The 21,484-nt window shown below is 33.0% G+C and overlaps 2 protein-coding genes across 2 annotated transcripts; one reads left to right on the forward strand and one right to left on the reverse strand.

Annotated features, from left to right (window-relative positions):
* Positions 1–415: 415 nt before the first annotated feature.
* Positions 416–6,113, forward strand: LOC123913743 (tobamovirus multiplication protein 3). Its single transcript, XM_045964586.1, has 11 exons — positions 416–912; positions 995–1,085; positions 1,187–1,239; positions 1,353–1,445; positions 1,553–1,624; positions 3,850–3,922; positions 4,033–4,078; positions 4,628–4,691; positions 4,797–4,850; positions 4,933–5,010; positions 5,627–6,113. The coding sequence occupies exons 1-11, from the start codon at positions 742–744 to the stop codon at positions 5,717–5,719; spliced, it is 888 nt and encodes a 295-aa protein (XP_045820542.1). The 5' UTR covers positions 416–741; the 3' UTR covers positions 5,720–6,113.
* Positions 6,114–12,428: 6,315 nt separating this feature from the next.
* LOC123914345 (zinc finger CCCH domain-containing protein 17) lies at positions 12,429–16,222 on the reverse strand. Its single transcript, XM_045965465.1, has 3 exons — positions 15,785–16,222; positions 14,679–14,789; positions 12,429–14,546 (listed from the first exon to the last, which is right to left on the reverse strand). Exons 1-3 carry the CDS (start codon positions 15,908–15,910, stop codon positions 12,690–12,692), a joined length of 2,094 nt encoding a protein of 697 aa, XP_045821421.1. The 5' UTR covers positions 15,911–16,222; the 3' UTR covers positions 12,429–12,689.
* Positions 16,223–21,484: the final 5,262 nt, after the last annotated feature.

Raw genomic sequence — 21,484 nt, forward strand, 5'->3', positions numbered from 1 at the left:
TTGAAATATAAAATTTATTATTTTTGTGTATTTGGACTGTGTAATAACTCTAGGAACTCAACTTTACCATGACTAACTTCAATACATAACCTATCGGTATCCCGTATTGTTTCTATCGACTGAACTAAGTCCGCAAATATAACTTTACTATTATTTTTTACTTCAAAAAATTATATATTTTTTAATAATATATAACTATAAAAATAAAATAAATTCAAATTTTTGACTCAATTGCATATAGCAATAAAAAGAATTTAATTTATATAAATGGACGGTGGAAACTTTTTTATACAACCATCCCAATAAATTATATCATATAGACATTTGAAAGAAATAATCATGATACTAATTTCATTTAAAATTTTTGGAAACAAATTCTAAATAAGTTGTTGAGGCTTGTTTTCTTGACTGAAAATATACAAAGCTGAGTTAATAATGACTTGTTTGGACTTTCCTTCATTAACATAACAAACCGTCCGTTCTCTCTCTCTCTCTCTCTAAATCCCAAATTATATTATTTCTCTTCTCTCTAATCTATATCGCCGGCCACAAAACAAAATCCAAACGAACAAAAGATAACAACAACACTGTTTAATATTATTTCTGATAATATTAAACGACAATAATAATTAAGATTAGAGGAATTCGTGTGTGTTGTTTCTATCTTTTGTTCAATTAAGATTATTTATTAAACAATACATACTTTAATTGTTTAATAAATAATCATTCTTCACCGATTCGATGGTGGCCAGAGGCGTACCGGAAGAAGCGGTTATGGCCGTCGTCGTCGCCGCCCTTGACTTCACCGAAACATCCAACTGGTGGCGAGACATCAACGCCTCTCCTCTCTGGCAGGACCGTACCTTCCATCTCCTCTCCGTTCTCTACGGAATCGTAGCCGCCATCGCTCTCGTATATATGCTTTTCCCCAATTTTCATTAGGGTTTTCTTTTTCAATCAAAATATTATTCATTTTTTGTTCTTGTAATTTTAGGTTCAACTTGTTAGAATACAATTGAGAGTACCTGAATATGGTTGGACCACGCAGAAGGTCTTTCATTTTCTCAATTTTTTCGTGAATGGGGGTTTGTATCATTCAAATCATTTTCAATTATTTATTTTTTTTAAAATTTTTTTTGCTTTTGATATTTTTATGAATTTTTCTTGTTCAATTATGGTTTTGCAGTTAGATGTTTTGTTTTCGTGTTCCGGCGAGATGTGCAGAAATTACAGCCAGAGGTAGGAACATCCAATTTCAATTCTATTGTATTATATAATAAATTTCACTATCAATTTCAATGATATATTATAGCATTTAATTCTAATGGTTAAACATTATTTTGTGTATGTAGATTGTGCAACATATCTTACTTGACATGCCAAGTCTTGCTTTCTTTACCACATATGCACTTTTGGTCCTCTTCTGGGCTGAGATTTATTATCAGGTAAGTTTAATTTTTTTGTGCTGGTATTATTTACATATTTAAAAAGCATTTTGTGTTGTTAATTTGTTGTTTCGGGGTCTGATTTCGTCTTTGATCATGTTTTGCAGGCACGAGCTGTATCTACTGATGGTCTTAGACCAAGTTTCTACACGATTAATGCCGTGGTTTATGTTATTCAGGTGAAAATTCTTTTTTTTTTTAGGCAGTGCAGCCTGTTATTCATCTTGTATTTCTTAGCTAATGTAGAAACACTTACAGTATGTTTCCAAGTGCTCCGTTATCATCGTTCACATGGCTCTTTTTCGTCTGTAGAGTGTAACCTTTTCTGATGGAGCTCTAAGATCCGCTTGGTTGCTTTGTCAGATCTGACTAGTAGAATCCCTCCATCTGTCCTCATGTTCTTCCCCAACCCTAGAAAACCGTTACTGCTCCGACTCTCATATTTTATCATTAGTTATCAAATAGAGATGATGAATTTTCTGGTGTATCAAACATTATCACATTCTCTGACTCTAGTAGATAATGAAGTTGTTGCTTCATGTCCAATTTAGAAGTTGCTGTTTTGAAGGAGTTTCTGTGGCAGATTCACTTGCAGTGTTGTAAAATAGCCGTGTTTGTGGCACCTGCTCTAGGATATGTCCATTAAGTATGTAGTACGTTTTACAATACTTAGGGAAAATAAGATATGGACTCAGCACACCTACAAGCTGCTAGACAACCTTTCTTGGACCAGAAAAGCACCAGCCCAGATATGAAACGCACCAAAAGGAACTAAAAACACATCAAAACAAGCCAGATTACACCCGAAAGGCTTAAATCACCATGCTGGAATGTTGACATACCATACGTCTGGTCACCAACACACCCTACCTACCACTTACATTTTTGTTTTATCAACAAAAAAAGACGAGATAAAGTACAAATAGTACTCTACCAAGAGATTGGAAAAGTACAAGGGGCACTCTAATCACATAACCAAGAAAATAAAAACATCATATCATTTCCTATGAATACAATCTATAGGATTAACCACCCACTCATAAAAATAAAAGTCCCTTGTTCTTTAGCTAGGAGCCAACTCCAAGAGACTCTCCCCACCTCTTCCACCACTTCAATAGGCGAAGAAATCTTTGAAGAGAAAATTGCATCATTTCTTGCCTTCCAAATTAACCAAACCATTACATGCCAAATAACAAGCAAGCCTCTTGTTTCGCCCACGACACAAACCCAAGAATGATTCAAGATGACTGAAAATATCTCCCGGTATTGCCATTGAAATTCCCAACCAATTGAGGATTAGATACCAAATTGCCCCCCCCCCCCCCCCCCCCCCCCCCCCCAAACTTACAATAGCAAAAGACATGTTCTTCCGATTCCACTTCCGAGACACACCACACACACTTGGACAACTCCAAGTCTCTAATGATTTTCCTCTTGAAAAGGTTCATCCTAGATGGCACCCTTTGGAGCGACACCTTCCAAGAAAACCACCACTTTTGATGGAGCCAAGCTTTGCCAAATTTGACCCAAGGCAAAACATTTTTCAATACCCAAGGCCGATGAATTCACTATTTTAGCATTAAATCCTCATAGGCTTGCTTAACTGAAAACCCTCCTTCCCCATTCATCCAAATCCACGAGTCTTTAGCCTACTACTTACGTACTTCTCTGTGTTGGAACTGAGTCCCCAGCCACCCCGTCTCTAGAACTCTGTGCATCTCCCTCTGTTAAAAAACAACATAATGCATTGCTTAGCTGCACCTACACTGCCACCGGCCTTCTAACTGATGCTATTCAACCATGAGCGCAGTTGATCACTTAGACAACTTCTTGGAACTTACTCCATAGTATGTTACGTTAAACAAATAAGTAGAATATAAAAGAGTTCTATGGAACTTAACCCAGCAGAAGGAATAGACATTGAAGTTGGATGATACTGCTCTAATAAGAATAATTATTTATGGTACTAATAAGAATAATTATTTATGGTAGTGAAGAAGGAAACGAGAGAAAAAACAACTTCAGGTGATAAACTGAGAATATAATTGATAGAGGTACAATGTTCCAATATCTTAGCTTAATACTCATTTAAATTTTATACTAATAATTTGGTCAAGTATTAATAAGTCCTAGTCCACTAACCATAAAACCATCAACCTAATCTAAAATAATCTAAAAATACTCTTTAACACACTTTTACAGAATTGATTAAAAATTATTAAACACCTGCCTGTTTTTGACCTTTAATATTTGATACCTATCTGTGGTATCAGTTCTGTTTTTCTATAATATCTATTCAGAATTTGCTAGCTGCTACTTTCATGTTGACTTTTTTGTATTGGCGGTTTCTTTTTTATATATAATTTTTTATAAACTCTTTATTATTTTATTTAAAATGTTTCAGATTGCTTTGTGGTTGATATTATGGTGGAAACCTGTCAGCTTATTGGTCATTTTATCGAAGATGTTCTTTGCAGGTTTGTCTGTTTGAGCCTTTTGTTTCTTTCTCTGTGTGTTCAAACCACGGGTTAACTATCAGGTTTTATTGATCATATCATTAATCAGGATTTTCTGTGCATGTATGTAGGGGTGTCTTTGTTTGCAGCTCTTGGCTTTCTACTCTATGGTGGGAGGTAATTGTCTATCTTAATTTTCAACTGCATAAGATCTGTTTGGACCATTGAATGAAATTAACGCACATGGGTTACAGAATAACGGTGACTTAGTAATTTGCCTTGTATGAAGTGAGAAAATGAAAAAATAAAATAAAAATAACACAATAGCATATATATAGAAGCAATGTGAGTTCTTCAAATCTATGCTGGATTTTTGAACTGGTGAAGTTCCATTATCACAAAAACATGGTCTGTATGTATAAATATTTTGTTAACGGTCACTTTCTTTCATGAAGCATTTACTACCGTTATAATTCTTTATAGCAGCTAAAGTGTAACTCCAAAAGTTGTAAATGTTGATGTGGACTCTTCATTCAATGTAAATAGTTCGTTGTAATGTGCCGTTCAAAAAAAAAAATTTGTTGTAATGTTCCATGTAGGCACTGTACAAATGTATTTCTAATATTAAATTTTAAATGATATATGTTTGCTTGCATTATGCATATACTTTTTAGTATCCTTTCATTACCATACCCACTGTACTTTTCTGAGCGTGGTCTATGACAGATTATTCTTGATGCTACAACGCTTTCCTGTCGAATCTAAAGGTCGTCGCAAGAAGCTACAAGAGGTACTTAGTTTTACAACCGAGTTTTTCCAATTCATATCTTAAGGGTCTGTTCATTCCTCCCTCCTTTCTTTTTCCCTGAGTATCTGCCTTATCTTTCTAATGCAGGTTGGCTATGTGACTACCATATGCTTTTCATGTTTCCTTATCAGATGTGTTATGGTTAGTCCCTTTTTTCTTAAAATCTCTGTTATTCTTGTTGCTTGGTTTTTAAACTGAGTTTGATCGTATTTTACTGTGACAGATGTGCTTTAATGCTTTTGATAAAGCGGCTGACCTTGATGTCTTGGACCATCCTATTCTAAACCTTATATATTACTTGGTGAGTTGTTTATTACGTTCCTTTATTTTCACTTTTTGTTTGCCATATTCCCCTACTGTTGCTCCTTGTTGTGCTCTTCAAGGTATCATTTATATATTAGGTGTTTTTTGGGCTCATAAGGTTAATGATGTTTTGAACCCAGTGTTGAAAGCAGACATTCCCTACCTGAATTTTTTCCTACACCACTAAATGACGTATTAGTTTTATTAACCTTTCTAAATTAATTCTGTCTGGCATGTGATTTGAAGCTAGTCTTGGATTCTTGGTAAGATTGTTTTCTCACAAAACCCAAGTGGCGAGAGAATTTGTTAATCATAAAATCAACTCATTGTTTTTTCAAATTCCTTAAATTCATATTCTTAGGGGGTCTATCTTTAGCAACATTCCGACCTCAGAATTTTTTCTTGTGGAAAATGACTAATTTGTGTGTTGATGTCAATTTAAAAAGGAATTGAATTGCTGTTCTTAGTTTTTAATTAATAACTGCAATTTCTCCAATGCTTTTACTCGTTATGAACATTTTGGTCTCAAGAGTAAGCCATAGAAAAGGGTGTTTGTTTTCCATGTCATAAGTCTCTCAACTACAATTTGTACTAATTTCACATTTTTGCTGCAGTTGGTGGAAATATTGCCTTCTTCTTTGGTCCTTTTCATTTTGAGGAAGCTACCACCTAAGCGGGGCATCACACAATATCACCCAATTCGCTGAAAAGATTATGGCGAAAACTAAGAGGAGGCATCATTATAAATTTTTCTGTTGGATGTTTCTGCACTCCAAAGATAATTTCCAGAGGACAGAGAAGTCAATCTTTTGTATCGAGTGAGAAAGCTAATATCTTGGTTTTGAAGTTCTCCTTTATAAGATTTGTAGCTTATGAAAAAGTGACATTTGATGGATTGTCAAACGTGTTGGCTATGTTATGTATAATAAGATATATATTTGCATTGTCTATGGGAAAACAACTCAGGTTCAGCAGTTCAACACATCAAGCAAACTTTTTTGGGAAAACGGGACACTGATATATTTGTAAAATAGTTTTGAAGTTTCAATCTCTGTAACTGTTGCAAGTATTTTTAAGCCTCAATCTAAATATTTCATTCAATTATTGTGTATCCCTACTTTCCTTTTTTGTTAAGCTGAAATTTTCCTTTTGACATAGCCTTGAATTTCTATTGTTTTCCAATATACTGTGAATTTCATGGTTGAGCCTGATTATCCCTTAAAAATTATGGTGAAAAGGCTAATGAAATTTTTTGAAACGTTTTCTCTTTTGTCTAGCTATGTTTCTGGTTCCCCCTAAAGTTTTCAGTGTTTATGTTTTCCTAGTTAAGTTCCTACCTGATGACAAACCAAGTTTGATTACTATGGAATGAACAAGATTATAAACATACCAGACAAAACAGATGAATTCAAAATCCAGAACACACTTCATCTAGAACCTTAGAAGATCAAAGGGTTCATACCTGGGGACTATTTGCTGGAATTTGATGATGAAGTTAATCAAAATTCTGCTTCTTGGTTTGATGGATCTTGAGGCTCTAACATGATGAAGGGTTGGTTCTGTGTTGTGAATTTGCTTCTTTGTCATAACATTCTGGTTTCAACTTGTATTATTAGCAAATGTCAGAAACAGTATTTGAATGTTTGGTTTGACTTCACTCAGTGAAAGAATGGTAGGTTTTTATAGTATAAGGAAAAAGAATGGTAGGTTTGAATTATTGGCCATAGACCTTTGATAGGAAAACAATAGTAAAAGAAAAGATAGTATTCTTTCTCTTATTGATTGTGTAGAACATTATTTTTTATAAAATAAATAATATAAGTCTTTCGACACACTTGAAGTGTTTACTCAATAGTAAGTGTTTATACTTATAACCTTAGTTTCATTCTCTCGAAGACGGTTGTAAAATGGTCATTACTCATTAGTGCTACTTAATAAATTTTTCCTATCTCAATTTTATTTAAAAATAGAATAAAAGTTACTGGATAGAAAACCCAAAATCCATTTTTTTAATTATTTGGTAGATGCAAACATGTGAGATCCGATTGAAGACATTCAGTAGTGCTGAATTGATCCCTCTTTATTTATTTGTTTTTGTTGGATATCCCTCTTAGTCTTACCTCATAATGATTAATGACAAGGAATTAAGCCCCCCTTCCATACAAATAAGAAGGCAAAAAATTATTGAAGTAATATTAAGCTTAAAGGTTGAAGAACTCTCTTGAAAATGATCCTTCAACATTTTATTTTTTTCATAATGTTTTTACTAGAACAGTGCTGAAGGAGCACAGAAGGCAAAATAATATGCCTTAAATAAGATTACTTTTAGTGGAAGAAAATTTAGAAAATCGAAAACAAAAAATTTACGATTCATTTATTCAATTTTATTGGTCCATATGAGTATAGGTGTTGGAATGGAATTCAAATATGTGCTTGTGCCATGTAAATTTTCCTTTTTCTATGTTTAATTTCCCCAAATTATTCCAAAATAAAAAGCCTTTAATTTTCATTTGATTTCATTTAATTAGGAGATAACATAACCGTAATTTTTTGCTTGCAAATCCCTAATGTTTATCTTTAGGTTTGTATTTGGGTTATCCCTAATGTTTAAAGACAGGCATTTTTTTAAAATTTAAGAAAAAGAGAATGCAAATGAGGTTTTTCACAGCCATATTCACTTTTAATATTTATAAGGTTTTATTTGGGTTAGTTTTCTAAAAAGCTTTTGCCTTTTGGTACTTAAATATAGGCCAGATTGAATTATTTTTTAACTTACGTAAATAAATAAGTTTTTATGCATTATTATAATTTTTTTAATATAATTTATGAGAAAAACAACTTTAAAAAATATAATTTTTGTTCATGAAAACTTATAAATTATCATAAAACTTTATTTATTTTCATAAGTTATTTTCATAAGCTCAAAAATAAGCCAAATCCATAAAGGCCCATAATATATGTATAATTTTCACCAAACACTAAAAAAAAATATTGAAAATGATAATATTATTTTTTTACATTTTTAAAATATTAACTGCATAAATTTTAAAATAATTTCCCCTAATTCACAGATTATTCATCACTTTGATCTTGGTTCCATCACCAATCCCCTACCTACATCCAAGATTAAGCACGCAATTTCTATAAACTTCTCCGAGCATAACTTGTTTTATGACCAAAGGTAGCTTCTAAAAATGATGAGTGGGGAAAGTACCTTGCTTTAAAGATTCTAGCCACCATTGTGTTCGGATTTGTCATCATATTTCACCCTTGTTTTGCCACCATTGTCATATTAAAAGCATTGAAATCACAAAAGTCTAGCCCCCCTTCCATCTTAGAACACGCCACCCTCTCTCTCTCTCGTGCCAACCACTTCTTTTCTTTGATGTTATTAGATTGTGTGATTCATATTTTTATGCTTAGATTTTTTTGACAACTGACAATTATAATTCGAGTAAAATTATATTTTAGGGTAGAAAATCTGAAAAATATTTAAAATTGACGAGGACAAATTATATAACTTGCTAGCAATACTTTTAATATATTGGAGTCCAACCGACATGCAACTCAACGACTGGTGTCATGGACTTGTCCGGAGGAAGGTATTGTGTGTCTTAATGTTGATGGGAGCATGTTGGGTTCGACACAAACCGCAGGTTTTGGGGGTCTGTTACGGAACAACTTTGGAACGTTTCTGAAAGGGTTTTATGGCGTAGCGTCGCAGTCAAGTGTTCTTTATGCTGAGATCATGACGATTATCCATGGCCTTGAGCTTTCTTGGGCTAATGGGTTCAGAAACATAGCTTGTTATTCTGACTCCTTGCAAGCAGTTTCTTTGATTAGAGACGGTGTTTCGGCATTTCACCAATACGCGAATGAGATTCAAAAAATTCGGCAATTGTTAAGTAGAGATTGGAACGTTGTCATAAACCACACCTTTCGGGAAGGTAATGCGTGTGCAGACTTTTTGGCCAAGATGGGAGCCTCCATGAACTTGCCGCTGGTATTATTAGATGAACCTCTTGCTCAGTTGTCCAGTGCTCTTTGCACGGATGCTTGGGGAGTAGCAATTCCTTTATTTTCTCCTTTTTTGCTTTGTTTTTTCTCTCTCATGTAACCAAAAAATAATAATGAAGGATATAAAATTTAGTTTCGCATCCGCACGTGGGTTTGCCGAATAGTGTATGTGATTAGAGTGCATTTACTTCTGTTTTTAAAAGACGACTTTTGTTGTATTTTGATTATCTGTATACCCGTTTAGGGCTGAATATGTGGTTTAACTGGGTTTTGGTTTTTGTCCCCCCGATTTTATGTATTATATTTTATTTTCATTTTAATATATTTAGGTAGTTGCATAGGGTTATACCCTCTGCACGCCATTTGCTTAATATATATATATATATAGGGAGGGATCAAATTACACCGGTGTAACATTTGAGTAATGTTACACCGCTCAATAACGCTTCAACGAATACAAATTTTACAAAATCCACCGTTGGATTGAAAGCTTATATCGTCTAGATCATCTATGTTAAATTTTATAAAATTCTAAAATCGTTTGATATGTTTTTTAGATAGATCAAAATTAATGGTTTATGCGTTTTTATTGAATACCGTTAATCTTGATCTATCTAAAAAACATATCAAACGATTTTAGAATTTTGTAAAATTTAACATGGATGATCTATACGATATAAGCTTTCAATCCGACGGTCGATTTTGTAAAATTTGTATTCGTTAAAGCGTTATTGAGCGGTGTAACATTACTCAAATGTTACACCGGTGTAATTTGATCCCTCCCTCTATATATATATATATATATATATATGTATATATATATATATATAATTTGGAATATTATTAAAACTAATAAGAACAAATTAATAAATTTAATAGTAATCAATTTATTATATTTTTTGACCGAATCAATTTATTATATTAGAATTAGAAAGATTTATCTTTTCATCGAAAAAAAATTGTTACTACGGGTATCATGGTGTTCTCTACTACTTGCTCAAAACCCTTCTCTGGGTGGATTATAGAGTGGACACTTTTTCTGTTTTACATAATTAAGACAAAAAACAAAAACTCTTTTTGGGACTTGGTGGATTACAAAGCACCGTAATTGTTAACGAAAATATGAATGTATTCTTGACAAAATCAAATCCTTTCTGCACAAAAAATAAATCAGATCTTTTTAATAAATTGTTTGAATCCTGATGACTTCGACAAGAGATTCATTTGAACTGGCATTAAAATAGATTATAGTCGAATTACGCGTGATTAAAGCGGCTATATATATTTGGTCTAAAAATAAAACAAAAACATGTTTTTTTTATGAATGATTATTAAATATCACCCAAGATTGTATAAGCGAAACTCTAATAAAATATTTATAATCATTAATTCATTACTAACGTTTTAAATCCTAAAACTTTGATAAGCTGAATATATGAGAATCACTCCCGGTACTATGACGTCTTGTGAGTTTCCTAGCTTCATCAACAAGGACACCTTCATTTTTAATCTCTTTTATTTTTAACGCAAAGTCACTCTTCAACTTATTTTTGTTATCATCATCGTTTGTCTTCTCTTTTGGCTTGATATCATCATCGTTTGTCTTCTCTTTAGGCTTGGAGCAACAACTTCCCATATCTTAAAATTGTTAAGGAAAAAGGAAAAAACTATGTTTTGCAATATTATAGTAAAAGATAAACTTCAACTACTTAGCTACAATTATGTGTATCTTAATCTCAATTTTTGGTTAATTTGGATTTTTCTGATAAAATATTGGTGACCCATATTTTTTTTTTATAGAGGTGAGATATACTTTATTTATATGGCTAATTTTTATTAGTTGTTAGATAAACTAACCACAATTTTTTAAGAATAGTCTACAAAACTTATTTTTTTTATCTCACTAACAAACTTTGGTAGATTTGTAAAAAAAATAAAAAATAAGGTAGATAGGGTCGGATAAATCGTTGTTGCGGAAGTGTAGGGGATTTGCATGGGACATAGAAAAATAGAAAATTGTGTGAAGGGTTTTAACTTTTAAGCAAATAATATAGGACAAGGACAAGACTGGTAACAACAATGTGATTCATCGAATTCGTGTAACTGTGGCGGGGAAGATCAAAAAAATAAGGAATCTCCGCAATCGAATTATGTTGTGTTTTTTCTTCCAGCTTGACGGCTGTCACCTGGTGTGACGATCTAACCATCATGTTTTTGATGATGTGAGTAGCGTTAGGGCAATCATTCCCGTGACGGGCGTCAAAAATAAGTCAATTCAAATGGCATTTAGGGATTTGTGTACATTAAAAATCATCTCAATTACAATTTCAATTTATTTATTTTTTTGAGAGGAAATTTTCAACTCTTTAGTATTTTTATTTTTTTTTAACAATTTGAGCTCTTTAGTCTTATGATTTTTTGCATTTATTAAAGGTTTAATTATTTCATAAATGTCTAGTTTGAAGAGTTTTTTAACCACTAAAATTAACATTAAATTTAGTCAAGTCACGACGTAATACTATTGATGTTATTCATAGTCTTGTTAAGGCGGCCACATCTTTAACTAATTTTCAAGTATCGGTTGACATATCATATTGTCTTGAACACTTTTTTTTAATACTAAAAATGACATTCATTCATCCATTCATTCAAATTGATAGAATCAATCGAATAATACAATTTCAAAATCGCTAAAAACACTTTCTTTTAATTTTTATAAATTACATATCCTTATTCTTAAAAGAAAATCTCACCACCAAAAATTTATTTTAACCAAATCTAAATTGGATCATGGAATTAACAAATCAAACACTAATGAGTACTACTAATTTGACGTGGACAGTAATAGAATCTCAAAAGTAACAAAAAAGATTGTTTATTAATCACTATTAAAATGAAATCTTTTGCCATTAAACTTACTAAAGATTCAGCTCAATCTAGCTCAGTGTGAACTAACACCAATGTCACGAGTGAAATTAAAATATGGAACACGCTTGTTTGTGGATCACTTTAATCCATTGGTAAAAAAGAGTTGTGCATCATACAAGACCTAACTTGCTTATGCATGTTGGAAAAAGCCATTATTCAAATGCTACATAATGAGAATCTATCTTTTTTTTGTTTACGATGTGACAACGAGAATTGAACCTAGGACCTCATGCATACTACCCAAATTCTCACCGGCTTAAATCTATCTTTTAAAGACTCGAGTACAATGACTTGGTAGTACAGTAACAATTAACATTAACTTGAGAATCCTGACAAAAAAAAAAACATTAACTTGGGAAATCCAAATCATTTAATTAAGAAAGTTATTATGTTTCAAAAACAATAAATTAAGCTCAGTTAAATTTATGTTTATAGAACTAACTGAAAAAAAATTGAAATACAAAGCTGCTATCATATAGAAAGAAACTGTATTGTAAATGCAAATCTTATTAACTCTCTAACGTTACAGGCTTGCACTCTGCATGAGAGTACAGCAAAATGCCCCCACTTTCTTACAATAAGAATATCCACTCAATCAGATTCAAAAACACTGTAAAAATTAATACAAAGAAAATAAATTGAGATGCCCCAATTCAGTTCTACATGCAAAAGCATAAAAATGCTGCTAAGTCATCATAGAGAGAGACATGTTTATGAACTTCTCCATAATAATTATGAAAGAACAACACCAATCTTCTTGGCAAAGTCATCCCCATCTTCATCTTCCATATATTCTTGCTCTTGATTTTCGCCTTCCTCGACTTGTTCGTAGTCGTACTCCTCATCACCTTGCTCATATTCATAGTCTCCCTCCTCTCTTTGATCATCACCTTCATACTCCTGATCTTCGGCAGCTTCGTCGTATATCATTCCATCTTCGGATGATTGACCGTGAGTTGCATCAGTATTTTCAACTCCGTCAGCAGCCTGAATCTTGGATTCGTCTTCCTTGGTTTCGGTTTCGGGCAATGCTCCGTTTTCGGTAATTCCTTCATTGTTATTGAAGGCTGATTTTTGACTCTGGGAGGAGGCTTCGCCAGCTCCGACCCCTTTCTTTTCCTTCAGAATTTCACTAAGAGGTTTTGGACCTTCAAATGGTACATCATCTTCATATTGCTGGTGATCCCTGAAGCTTTTTCTCTTTCCTAATGATTGTTGCTCATTATTATCAGTGCTCCTCCCATATTTAAGTTCAGCAAGACTTTTAGGCGCAGAGAACCCACTTCGGTCCCCCATCGATCGGCCTCTGAAGTTTCCCCTCTCTCCCTTCTCATCATCTGACAACCTTCCTCTCATTCTATCGTGGAACCTTCCCTCGGGAGGGGTTCGCAGCCTTCCAGATGATAGCCTGCTACTGATTCTTCCTCTGTCTGAGTCTCTTCCTCTCTCTATGTCCCTTCCTCTGTCTAAGTCCCTCTCTAGGTGACCGTCCCCACCATTTGGTGGAAGTGTTATTCTCCCTCGGAAACGATTATTGACAGGTCTCTCATTCGAAGGTAACCGGTGTGAATCCTTCCGAGGGAATCGATGACTTCGCTCCTCACCATGGCTCTCAAGGGCATAATCATGAGCAACGACAGATTTTAGACCATTGCCCTTCCTGCGCTTGGATAAACGGTGTCGAAGATCTGACACCTCAACACTGTCAGGAGGACTGCCAGATCTGTGATGAGTTCTTCTTTCTATATGGGCTGATGCCTTTCTAGGATCCCAACCATATGGCTCTTGCAAGTGATCATACGAGTCATAACCTTGAGGCCCACGAAATCTTTCTCGATCAATATCAGCGGCTAAACTATAATCAGAAGAATGCCCTACATCGAATTCATTCAGAGAGTCTAGGCCTCTTTCATCTTGACCTCTTGCTTTGCCAAATTCATCTTCCCCATGATAGTAATCAGAATTCCTAAGCTCATCAGCTACAAGAACATCAAACCCAGGAGACGATTCTCTGAGAAACTCGTCGCTGTCCTTACCACTATGGAAACTGTGATCATCCGGCACACGAGGTTGATGCACACGATTAGACCGGGATACATTTGGCCCGTTGGCCGGCGGTGGAGAACTAGGTGTCTTAAATCTCGAAGCATCACTATCAAACCCTGCAGGTGGCGGTGCCACACGCTTCTCCAATTTAAATATATTTTTCTGCGGAGCAGTTTCAAATTTTTGGACAGGTTTAGCTTCAGCACCTCCAAAAGTTGCAACGTTTCCTTGTGAAGTTTTCCTTTCCTGCGTATGTTTTTCAATACTGCCAAAAGGTTTCTTAAAACTTGGATTCTCAGCTCCTTGGTTGGTCAGTGAGCCCTGTGTAGCTAATTTACTGCCATTGTTAGGAATCGGTCCGTGCTGGAAGGCACATCTGTCACCTTTTAAGCAATACCCCTTTTGGAAGAAAATGCAAGGGACGGCTTGTTTACTAGAATTGTAAGGTGCATGCGCTGCAGATGTCGCTGCAATCTGTGGCGCGGGTACCGATGTTCCAGCAGGAGTGGTTGCTGTTGGTGTTCCTAACAACCCGTCAAGAGGCTGAATGTGAAAACAAAATGCCGTTAGTAAAAGCCATATAAACAAGTCAAAAACATAGGATCAAATGGAAGTAATTAATTCATAATTCAACAAAAAACTGAAAGGAAAACTAGTGCTCATAAAGAAACTCACCGGATGACGAAATGAACATTTGGGATTCAAGCAGTTACCATTCAACCAATAGTAGCAATCTCTAGGATTGACTCGAGCATACTCACTATGGCGGTACTCACATTCATTTCCCTGTTTCAATAGAGAAGAGAACAAATCAAAATGACGTCAGAAACGAAATCAAATGATGTATCAGGTTTCAATGAATAGATAACCTTATATTCTTGATAACAGATACACATTATTGTATCAAGGAAAAAAGCAAAAACTAATAATTGCCACATGATTCACACGACCGGACAAAATAAAAGCAGCATTTATTAGAACTATTCTACAAAAACGTAGTTAGTTCAAGTAGAAAGTTGAAATCTAGTTATTCAAAAAACACAACTACTAACAAACACTATACAGGCTAACCTATAATCAAGACTCAAATAATCTAGCCAAAACTTTCACACTTTCATTTTAATAAAAGATAATTCACTATACCAATTAATGTTGATTTCAGATGCAATCAGAAAGTGGACTCTAAACTTAATGAAAAGGTCATCCACTACACTATACACATGGTTTCAAATGCTAAATTGATCTTAGCTTATGATTTTGTAGCTGGATTCATGCAATTGATCTAATCTAATTAAATAACATAAATTATGGTCCTAACAATCATAATAGGGTTCAAGAGCTCGTTCATCCTAATTCCCTTACCCACTAAATGTCAATTACAAAAGAAAGGGTCAAACAGAGAGACAAAAATAACTCTCAGATAGATCCAATCCAATCAAAAACATGATAATCAATTAGGTTTTCAGATAAGATGCCAAGAAACGCAAATTCATCAAAAAACAACAAAATTCACAATCTAACAACAAAATTCTTCATTGAATATCTACAATTAAACAATTCAAGAGAATTCAGACACAAACTTTAATTAATCTAAAAAAAAACCAACCCCCTTTAATCAAAATTCAATTTTTAATTTCAAATCAATAATCAAAATCCAGAATAACCTAATCCAATTCCCCAAACAAACGAATCTGAAACCCTAAAAGATAAAATTCCCAAAAGAAAGAAAAAAAGGGGTTTTTTAATTAATAGATAAAGAAAAAGTGAATTAAAAAAAGAACCTTTTTGCATGTCAAAGGAGAAGCAAGAAAGTAAACACAATCGGTGTTCCTCTTCAAAGCTTCATCTTGAGGAGAAGGTGTAGGTTGCTGAGTCTGAATCTGAAGTTGCGGCTGTTGGGCAACCATGGCTATGAAATTGAAACCCAACCCAATAAAGAGATCGGGTGAAGAAGAACAAGAAGAAGGGAAATTGATGGATCCAAATCTCAATCTGAGAAGAGAATTAGTAGAGAGAGAGCCGCCACAGAAATTGGGAATTGGGATGAGAGAGAGAGAGAGAGAGAGAGAGAGAGAGAGTATGTAATGTAAGTGAATGAATGTGATTATTATGGGCTTTAATGCAATTTTGATTTTTTGACAAGAAATTTTAAGATTAAAGATTTACTACATCATATTGTATGTGTTTGTTTGTGTTCTGTTGTTGTACTTTTAATGGTTAGATTTGTATGTGTGGAAGATCCACCCTTAACTAAATTTTACTAATAGGACACTTGTCTTGTTTCTGTTGACTAACTTGTTATCATCTTCTTCAATTCTCTCTCTTTCTAACGGTATTATTATTATTATTATTATTATTATTATTATTATTATTATTATTGTGAAAATTTCACAATACCATAGGTTGGGCTTAACCTCAAAGGCTCATTTTCCATTTGGTTTTGGGTTTTTCCATTTGCTTTTGGATTGGATGGATAGCTCATTTGATTAAGGGGTGGAAGTTTCAGGGTTAAGTCAGAGAAAAATTAACATGTAATATACTAATAATTTGTTATTTAAAAAAAAAAAATCAATTTGGTTTTGGGTTTTTAGGTTTTGGGTCTCAATTGACAATTCATGTTTGTATATAGTAATTAATAGGCTTAATTAATAAAATGGTCCCTTAAAGATATTTTTGGTTTCAGATTGGTCCCTTAAAGAAAAAAAGGTCCAAATAGGTTCCTTAAAGAAAAAAATGTCCGAATAGGTCCCTTAACGGAGATGTCTTTAAGGGACCTATTCGGACATTTTTTTTCTTTAAAAGACCTATTTGGACCTTTTTTTTTCTTTAAGGGACCAATCTTAAACCAAAAATATCTTTAAGGGATCATTTTACTAATTAAGCCTAATTAATAAGATAGAAGTCGTTCTATTAATATTAGACGGTTCAAAATTTAAGAGTAGACTTCTTATACTAAAAAAAATGAAAATTGTATTAAAATCTGAGTTATATGATTTTGATCGAACAACTACGATTTTCTTTTAGCAATATAAATATTATTAAAAGATGTAAGAAAGTACAAAGACTACTCCGTCCACGATACAGGATGAAGTACAAACTACAAAGTGTACTCACCTCACCAAAAGAAGGTACCACCCTACACTAAAAAAAAGGAGGTTTACACAATTAGCTCAAAATTGAAAAAGCATTCAATCCATTTTCTTATGTTTACGATGCCAATGGTGAGGCTTAGAACAATATCTCCTAATAGGTACCTTCGGTTAGGGAGAAAAGAAAAATTGTTATTTGTGTAATATGCGTTACATGAAGCTCACTCTTTCTCTGCGAGACATGCTAATTTTAAATATTAAAATAATTTTTAATGTTAGAAATATGATTGTACAATTGTAATCTCATCTACCTTATGCCTCGTGCTTGCAGAGTTGTTTACTGTTTGAGCTAGTTGAGTTAAGAGTTTAAGTTTTCTGGTTTAAAGTTTTTGAGAAGAAAAACTAACATAACATTGTAATATGCTAACGATTAGTCATTCCAAAAAAAATTCATTTGGTTTTGGGTTTTTAGGTCTCGATTGAAATGCAGTTGAAATTCATGTTTGTATGTAGTTAAATTTAATTAAATATTTTTTATTAAAAAATATACACGGAACCATTATTTTTAATTGATATATAAAAATTGGATAAATATTTGTCATTGATAATTATGATCAAATTTATTCATTTAATAAGTTTTACAACAAATAGCATAATAATTTCACTTATATTTTAACAATATTATATAATAAATTTTAAATATTTTATTCCAAATAAAATGTTAACATTATAATAATGAAAATTTTAAATATTAAATAAAAGTTAATGGACTCGTATGCGACATTGTCACTTCATCGCGATCATAATTAAATCTACATCAACATTGTCACATCGTTAAATAACTGTACACGTCAGCATAAATGATCTTTTGGCTACAAATGTCTGCGGTCTAATTATATAAGGATATGAAATATGGAATATGATTTTAATTTTTTTTATCAATTCACACTAAAACTCTCATTTTCGATCTCACTATCACTACAAACACTTTTCATCGTACTAAATAAAATTTTGAATATGTGATCTCATGGTAAAATATGAAATAAGATTTTAATATGATTTGAATTTATTTTAAAATAAATCAACATAGAAATTAGACATGTAATTGAATGATTGGATAAGAGATAGTCCACACAAATTTTAGCCGAAGTGTTCACCTAATTGTTATATAAAAAATATATAATATTTAATTACGGATTAAATAAGTTTGTCATCCTTAAAAATATTACAAATTTTTAATTTACTCCCTCATAATTAAAATGAGATGTTATCATTCTTTCAAAATCTTCTATTTTGTTTTGATCCCTAATACCTTATTTTGTGTATGTGTCAAATAAAAAAATGGATAATTAGGAACAATCCATAGTATTTAACTTTCTTTAGACAACTAATATAGGATAGGATGCATCTTTCTACAACAATTTTACTACGTCAATAAAATAAGAATTAAGAATTAATATATTATTCAACTTTCAAATAACGACGAAGGTGGTTGAAGCCGACGAATATCATATTAGTTTCAAACTACCATAGCTGGTGGTCTAGTCCTTTGTTATGTTTGGGCCTTGTATGATTTGTCTGTGCTTGTATTTGCATTTCCTTGACTTTAGTGTAAACTTTTGTAGTCTACCTTGGTACGTCTTGTGCTGGGAAGACTGTTTGTGTTAATATATTCCATTTTGGCTTCTTCAAAAAAAAACTTTCAAATAAATCATCAACTAATTAAAAACATAGTTCGATTAATAGAAACATTAATAAAATAAAAATTTAGCATGGTGACTTTTGGCTTGAAACCATGTTTGGGTTGGTAAAGGCAGTAAATTTCCCAAGGCACTTGGTTCTCTCGGTAAGGTTCTTAATTTTGTTTGCCATCTTTAAATCAAAGGCTAGCTGTCTTAAAGATGAGAAGAAGATATGACTCTTTTTATTCTTCTTGTCTAGGGGCCTCAAGTCTTCTTTGGAAGATTCATCAAGCAAGTTATCAACATCATCAAGAGTACATTTTACTTTCTCGAGCCAGATTTTAACTTTGCGGGTGTTGGCAACGTTCTCTTTCTCTGCGCATTGAGCCTTGAATCGAATCTGTTGCATGTTAAGAACCAAATATGTAACGTTATGTCCTCTCAATCGCGCACAGCATTTTTCATCCACGGAATCTAGTTTCGTCATCAGTTGTTCAATCCTCTTAGACAGCTTAACTTCATCCATTTTTCGAAGGTGGGAGATACCGCTCACGCGAGGCAAGGGAAGGCAACAAATCAGCACTGTAGTAATGTGAAGAAGCAAACGCTAAATTAAATTGACATATGCATAAATGTGAACAAATAGCTGAAAATAAATTACATGAACTAATGGGAAAAAATTGTAATCAAACATGTAGTACAAAAGTAAAATAGAGCCAACAATAAAACAAAGTGAATTAATGTGTGGAACATCTAAAAAAACCCAAGTTCTGATCTTTACACGGACAAAGTTTTGTACAAGTGTTTTATAAGCTACGAAGCACGAACACATACGCGGACATCAAACATGACACTGACATGTCAATGCTTATATCATTTAAGAAAATGACATAATTCAATTAATCATAAGTGTCGGTGTCATGTTGGTGTCGGACATGCCTAATCTGAGGACAGATACAGATCCAAAATTTGTTAGAGTAAAAGAAAAAATAATAATTTTTTTAAACATCTGTCTTAGCTTTTCGACATACTATGTCATACGAATATTATAAGAGTGTCGGACACCGAAGTGTGTCAAAGACCACGACATGTCTGATCATAAAGTTGTCCGTACTTTTGCTTTCACTATCTAAAAGAGTGATAGAGGGAGTAATCACAAATTTAAAAAGTTTATAAGTCAGCCCTCTAAGGCTTCAACAGATAAAAAGCACATGTTCGTAATTGTCTAATGCAAATGCAAATTTCAATTATGGAATAATATATAACAGAACAAATATCATATCAAGAATATTTGTATAAACTTTCAACATAAACATAAATACACACTTGAACAATTTCACCGGCAAAAACAGTGGTTATTATGAAACAGTGGCAAAAAAAAAAAAAGCTAGCAAAGAAGAATTTGATCAAATCTCAAATAAAAATAAAAGTTAGTAACAGATTAGTAGAAGAACCTAGCAAAGAAGATATACTTTGAGAATGAATGTAAAGGTCAGAGGATACACGAGAGTGAGAGATATTGTGCCCAAGATACGGTGGGAGGTTGCTTGTGGTAGAAGTTTGAGCTTTCGTGAGGATTTTGAGAGCTCTCAACTTTGGTTGGTTTATAAAAATAACAGTTTACTTATAGGGTTATCTTATCTTAATTGTTTGTAACAAATTCGCCTTTATTTTCTTCATTCTAAACAATATTAGAATAATTTTAGGTTTAAAAAAAAACAATATTATTATATTAACATATTTTTAAAAATTTATATTTTGAGTCAATCTTAAACTTATATCTTATTATTTTTGTATGATTATTTTTTTCTACTTCATAATTACTACTTATCTTTTTAAAAAGATGCTTGAATCTCATCCCAAAAAACTAGCTCTAAGGGTGAGGTTGTCCTCACATATTTATACACTTAACCACCCTAGAACCTAAGCAATGTGGGACTTCAAACAAACTTTAACAACACAACAACATATTCAACAGTATCCACTTACATTTATTTGGTTAAATTACATTTTTGGTCCCCGAGTTTCAGAAAGTTGTGATATTAGCCCTCTATGTTTCAAAATAGCACTTTTGTCCCCCTATCTTTACCCGTTTTGCAAAAGGTTAATTTTGACTAAGTCAGATGTGGCAGGTCACTTAAATGACTCAGCTGCCACATCAACTTTTTTTCATCTAATAATTAAAATAAAATAAAAAAGGAGAGGAAGAGTTGCATTCCGTACCAATAACAAACCTTCATCCTATATTCTGAATATTTGCATGCCGTCAGAGATAATTCTTTTTCATATCACAGTTACAACCTTTTTTTTTAGCAGTAAAATGAATTATTATATAACAAAAACTCAAAACAATGGTATAAGACATACCAAAGTAGAGTATAGTGTTGGAATTAACTTAATAATTTAATCATATACATGCTCTTAATAATAAAGATTAAATCTATAATCTTACTTTAGTGCGGAAGCCAAATAAACACAAGCATGCATATAAAACAGGATCTACGACATGTTGATTTATCAAAGATCATAGTAATAGGAATACCTGGATAACGAATCCATTAGATGAACTAACCGTTGTAATCCTGAAACACAAAGAGAGAGACGGACGACGAGCATCCGTTGGCTTGTATGGTTCTTCCTCAACCGGTACCCTAATGCCTTGAGTTCTCTTCAGATGGGGAGAAGAGATTATTTGCTCATGTACGGTATA

The sequence above is a fragment of the Trifolium pratense genome, linkage group LG3 (assembly GCF_020283565.1).
Source record: "Trifolium pratense cultivar HEN17-A07 linkage group LG3, ARS_RC_1.1, whole genome shotgun sequence".
Lineage (NCBI taxonomy): Eukaryota > Viridiplantae > Streptophyta > Magnoliopsida > Fabales > Fabaceae > Trifolium > Trifolium pratense.